General features: G+C 32.9%; 1 protein-coding gene across 1 annotated transcript; it reads left to right on the top strand.

Annotated features, from left to right (window-relative positions):
• Window positions 1-3,389, top strand: LOTGIDRAFT_145680 (hypothetical protein; the record flags this gene model as incomplete). Its single annotated transcript, XM_009058966.1, has 5 exons — window positions 1-93; window positions 1,536-1,740; window positions 2,068-2,226; window positions 2,498-2,626; window positions 3,025-3,389. Coding segments are annotated over 5 exons (951 nt in total), but the record flags the coding sequence as incomplete, so codon positions are not given.
• Window positions 3,390-6,719: the final 3,330 nt, after the last annotated feature.

Here is a 6,719-nt window from a genome sequence, read left to right as displayed (position 1 = left end):
CCAAAGTTTGAGGTACCATCACCAGAATCTAAATATAGGTTGGGAAGATCGGCTGTATTAAGATGTACTGTGACAAACATTGGTGGTAGAACGGTGAGTATCACAGACTGTTGATAAATCGATAATACTTTGCAACATAATAAGGTTCATCAAAATGACGTCAAGGCTTCTCACAGATATCAGATCGCACTGTTGGTCTTTTAAGTCGGATATGGGATTGTAAATTTGCATAAAAACAATCGTATAGTCGATAGGATTGTATGCTAGTGAAGACATTCAATCAGAGCTCTCTACAGAAAGTCTGTAAACTATAAGCCACAATGTTTACAGTATTTTTGTCGAGGGCTCTGATTAACTGCATTCGTACAATCTATCAAATTTCGTGTAACCAGAATAGTGTCTATTGCAGTCAAGGTATAAGACGAAGTTCGTAATGTAGCTTGACATTGTTATATATGGATATACTAATTCTAAATTTATTTATCTTCATAAACCACTGTTCCTGAACCTCTTCTGTGGCCTTATGATTATCACAACTCCCTGTTTTCTTTCAGATAATATGGAAGAAACTGTCTGATCCATTTCCAATCTCAATCGGTACTAATAAGTTTAATCCTAGTAATAAATATAGAATTAAACAAGAAGGTGATAGCTGGTTATTAACGATAAAGAAGTTAGATAGAGGTGATGCTGGTGATTATGAATGTCGAGCTAGTGGTAAAGGAAATCATGCTGTCACAATATCCCTCATCATACCAGGTAAGGTATCAATTATATTTATGAGATGCTCTCTTGGAACGTGCATTACGGAGAGTGCTCAATAAAACCATCACAGGGGTTACTATTACTATTACTATTATATCAAAAACATTTCCGGTATAGATTAACGTAATTATTTTTTTTTGATATATCAGGTGAAGGTGACACACATTTCAGTCCAACAGACACTGATTTATTTGCTGCTCTCACAGAAACCATCATGTTACCATGTAAAGTCAATAACTTGAAAAAGCTTAAGGTTGGTATTAATTCTGATGTGCATGATATGCACACGCTGAGAATGGTCAATCTGCAACAATGGATTCACACTTCTCGACAGTCAAATCAAAATTTATTTTTAATATAGTCACTTCAGTTGGGTCAAACGACAGCCCTATTAAATGTTTGTCAAATTAACCTTTTGAACTTACCTGATAAACATCGTGTCACAAAATGCTAGCGATGGAGAGGGAAGAAATTGGATTGGTTAAAGACGTCATCGAGTTAAGTCATAAGGTTAATTTGGCGAACGTTCAGGAAGATGTTTATTTTAAAAAAAAACCCGAAAGTTTGGTTTAAATTTAATTAAGACTGACTTCTCGAAAGCTTTTTGTGATTTAGGAACTGACCGTCGCATATTTTGTTATTCATATAGGTATTTTTTTGCCCATATCCAATATAACAGGATTACCATATTATCTCTGCCTTCCCAAATAAAATGTATACGTTAAATGATGCATTTTCAAGTAATATATTGTCATTAGTCTGCTTATCAGGTGGCGTGGTTAGACCAGAAAGGTAATGTTATCAGTCTAAGAAAGAAAGTTATAAATGGTGATCAGAGATTACGGATTGTTCACACTGCCAGAGAAGAATGGAGTTTACAGATTAAGAAATTAAGAGATGAAGATTTCGGACGTTATACATGTCTGGTAAATTCTAACCCTGTGATATCAAGATCTGTTTTGTTAAAAAACACAGGTATATAATTCATTCCATCGTTACTTTGTGTAAGAGATCTTATTTTATTCCTTCGAAGACCCATGCTTGGAGGATTTCAGATCATCAAGTGAATGAATTATACTGCCGAAATAAAAATTCAGGAATGAAACTATCCCAACTCCCCAACTTCAACTTATCCAACCGGAAAAATGTCGCTACAATTAGTATTGTAAGATTTAAGAGCCTTTTTCATATAGTACGAAACAAAAGTATTCAATTTGTTGGAATTTTTAGGTAAGTCAATAAATATATTGGAAGTTGCAAGGCCTACCTTTCGGCATCCTTACCTAGTATCAATTATTTCAGGTCCATCCTTGTCACCACCATTTTTGAACCTACCTAAGAAGAAATATGAGAAAAAAGAAGGTGAATCTGTTGATTTAGAATGTTTGTTTCAAGGATTCCCTATACCAGTAGTAACCTGGTATCGACGAATTCAAGTTGGAAATAGAAGGCGGAAAGAGGGTAACCACGTACTACATTTATGCCTTTAAATTGCCGTGTTCTATGTACAGAGGTTGTGTGATGGAAAATGTAAAATACATCACATACTGTGGAATGTCTGAAAAGTGTTGTCAGTCGTATCACAGTTTATCATTTTTCTTCTCAGAAGAAGATAATAAAAGATAAAATTTTCAAAATGCCTTCATAATATTCAATAAATACCATATAAACATTTTGATATGAATATTTGACAAAATTTACACTTCACTAAATATCTCGGTGTTTATTTCAGTTCTAAGCCATAAAGGAATGATTTTAAAATTAACTGATATTAAACCTGGTGATAGTGGAGATTATTATTGTACTGGTAAAAATGGTGTACAGCCACTTTCTAGAGGAAAAATAAAACTAAATGTAGAAGGTAAGCTATTTATTTCAATTCATTCCATCTTATTCCTGTCGTATATCAGACATTCATTTAGCACGTAGTAACTGATTTTTGCAAGATAGATTCAATAGCGATAGTACTTTGTCGATGACTTCGAAGCCCTTTTAAGTACTCTTGATTATCTTAACACCAATTAACAATCAACGCTGATTTATTTTCAGCCAAACCAACAACAATACCTCCGCCTACCACTCCTTTTGTACCGACTGGACCAGGTAAGAACTGTTTTTTAATCTTCAAGACTGGCCTCTATATCACCAGCATCATGAATACAATAAAAGTTATTATGATGTTCATTATTTGTTTTCTCGATTTGACTTTTTAAATGTACTTTTATACTAGTATCAGCTATATTTCTTGATTTAATTTAGCCGGAGCTAGAGTGAAATTGGTGGTGGACAGAATTGGTCAAAGGAAAGGAAGAGATGCTTATCTTGAATGTATGGGTATTGGTATCCCGTATCCTACAGTGTATTGGAAACGTCATAAATCCATAATACACAACGACTTTCAACACATTACATCACATACAAAACATAATGAATATACCTCCCATAGTAAATTACATATAAGATATGTGGGAACCTCAAACTATGGCGTCTACGAATGTGTTGCTACTAATTCATTGGGATCTGATGTTGCTATTGTTGAGTTATACGGTAAGCAGTGGGTGTACCCACGACTTTCTTGCAATGAGATACAATTTAAATTCACTTGTACCATACAGCATTGCTAGGGTACATGAAGTGAAGGGGCCGAGCAGGAGACACAGTATTGTCATAGTGGGGCTCACAGCCACAGGCATTTAAGAACTCAATAATTACCAAAAAAATAGCGCCCCTACCGTACAACCGCTGATGCTATAGACTGAAATGCCGAGACAGGCTTTTATATTTCCCTTTACATTTTACATTTATTCCCACCACCCCGTGGAAACCACTGTTTGATATTCCACCCTATAACAAAAGACACAATTGTTTGAATTCTTCAGAAACAGAAGTATGTTATTATAGAATTGTATTTAATTTAATTCTATCACATATTTATTCTTCCAGAGACACAGAATTGAAATACCCGATAAATTTTTGTACAGAAGACAATTCATCCTGAAAGTATCTGTTTGAAATGGCAATGGAATAAGGAATATATCATTTGATAAAAGATGGAACAATGTATCAGGTCAAGAACAAAGTAACGCAACTAAGACAAAAAGTCATATCCGCTTTGTTAATAGAAGTTGTACGTACAATCTGTAGTGTTTCATTTTGGAGAATAGTTTGTGATGTATCATTGAACTGATTTTTGAATTCGGGGAATTAAGACTGAATAACAATTTAAGAGTGTTTTTCTGTAATATAAGAGAAGTTTTACTATACAAAAATTCTATGTTATCACTTAATAAATGTTATATTTGATAATGGCAAGGTGTATGGGGCAATAATGGAATTGATCGGTTGTCAGAATTGTTTCAGAGAGCCTTGTTTTCATATTATTTAACAGAATCATGCATACGTGAGGATAGAGTAAATGTCCCGACCGTTATTAACATCCTAGGAATTTCTTTTCCTATTCCTATAGATGTCTTATTTTTATGTGTGACAGTGTCTCAAGAAAATACTTTTTTAACTTTCAAACGCAGATAATTCTGGACACGTATGGATTTGAAGGCTCAAATTTCAAGGTGAGCTGTAAACACTATTACTAAAATTCAAGTTTCTGAGACTGAGGTATTGTCCAAAAAATGGCGCATCTGTCCCTTTTATATAATCGTGTGCTCTCAAATTCTGAACCGTCAACCGTACACAACCCACACATAACTACATGTATATATCTCTACATCTGAAGAACTGTGATTTTGTGTCTTTTAGAATCTGTCATTACTAACAGGGTTATAAACGGACTAGAAAATACAGGTATACTAGTACAATATAATAGTACTTTAAACTCATTAAATTGAAGACTACAGAATGCAATAAAACTAATTATCTCCCTTTGACCACATGCGAAAAAGGCTTTGACCTTTTTCCGAAATTTGACGATATTTACATTATATAATCTAACGTATTGCAGCTTTGAATATATTTCTTACAGTAAAGTGAAATAAAGCCAGTCTTATTCTGTGTGAGTTTTTGATGCCATGGAACCATTTGTTACAGTTCGACCTTTGACCCACTAACTGTACAAACTATTTTTCGGCCAAATTATTGCAAACAGTTCTACCTCAATTAATTAGCAAAATTATGATTTTTAATTTTCAGCCCGTAGTATCTATATTGTCTGAAAAAACCGACAAGAAACATCTAAGAGTGGTTAACCGCAATATGAATTTTACCACAGGCAACACTTATTTCAAATTATGCCCCTTTGACCAAGCTGTAAAATGTAAATAACATATTCTGCAAATCACCTGAATTTCATGTCTTAAAGAAATATTGTGTATTAACACGAAATGTGTTTACGAATGGTAAGTCATTAAAAATGAATTAAGACAACTTTTCTAACATAATAGGCCTACACTGTTTTGAATATTTCATTCAATATCATCACTTAACATTTTTTTATTTCCCACAAAAATATTGACACAACGTTGAATTGTAGTCATTTCGAGGAGCGATTCGTCAATGTTTATTTTATCATTTTTCGAACACACTATCTTCAAAATCGCATTTTGTCAATCATTTTTATCTATTGAAAATCTTTCCAAAATCCTAACAATTTTAGATTAATAAAATTACAGTCGATGTAAGATTACCTGGAAACAAATTTACATATAGATGAACAATAATTATTTCATTCTAAACGTTAAATTACAGCGAAATTTACGAAATACGCCCACATGAAAACGTGTACATTTGTTGATTTATTTGAATTCATTTTTCTATTTAGTAATTCGAGGTAATTTTTAGGCGCATGTGGCATTTGTATAAATTTCAACATTACCAAACTTGATAGTCCGAGAATTCAGGTGGTAAATTGACTGCAGAGAAAAATGTGGTCTTAATAAATTGATATCATGGAAAATTGGTCATCTACAGGAGTTCTGTGGATTTAATTTTAATATGTACTTGGGATCAGTTAAATTTTGATACCACAATTATGACAAAATTTTTGGGGCCAATTGTTAATCTGACCAGTTTACATTATTTTTGTAAAGAATAATCGCAAGTCAAACGCTTTAGCTATACCTTGCATGATCCAAGAATGTATTTTCACATTTTCATGCCTTCCACCTTTTACAACCGAACATGCTGTGTATGATTCAAAAAAACTTATTTGTAGTTAAATTGCCTCATGTCTAAAATAGAATGAAACAATAAACGACCGATGTGAGTTTTAAATTACAGACTATTTTGTATAAACAATTTGTCAACCAGATATTATTTCTTTGTCAATGATTGTCAGGAAATGTGTATTGAGGAGGAAGGAATGTGAACACATCCTACAAGTTTAATAACCAACTAACATACAAGTCAAGGAACTCAGCATATTACAAAGTTACACAATGTTATACAGTCAGATATTGCCCAGTTGATATATCATACCTAGAAATTCCACATTAAAAATGTAAAAAACATAATTAGGAAGATACTGAAGATACCAAAAGAATTCACAATGTCCAACTTCAAAACAATACACATTTATAAAATACATTTTTTTTAAAAAAAAATCAACCTTTTTATAACAAAGGAGATAAGTAAATTGGTTACTTTTCAAATTTTAAAACTAAAGCAATCCAGAATAAAACTTTCTCTTTCGAAAATGAATTCTTAAATTATCAGATGCTCAATCTTAGAGACAAAGTTCACGGGTCCCCACCCCTTAGGGGGCTCCTACCCCCAGAAAACAAAGTAACTATAAAAAAACACACGACATAATGCTTGGGCCCTACCAAGGTCAATATTACGTCAGCTATGACTACATATAAGTACGGAAGCATATTAGGGCCATTCATTTTTTTTTTTTAATTTTCAAGTTAGTATGTTGAATTTTCAAGTTAGTAACTCGAATTTTCAAGTTAGTTACTTGAATTTTCAAGTTAGTATCTTGAATATTCAAGATAGTATCT

This window comes from Lottia gigantea, assembly GCF_000327385.1.
Source record: "Lottia gigantea unplaced genomic scaffold LOTGIsca_367, whole genome shotgun sequence".
Taxonomy (NCBI): Eukaryota; Metazoa; Mollusca; class Gastropoda; family Lottiidae; genus Lottia; species Lottia gigantea.
This window is presented reverse-complemented; position numbering and strand designations above follow the sequence as displayed.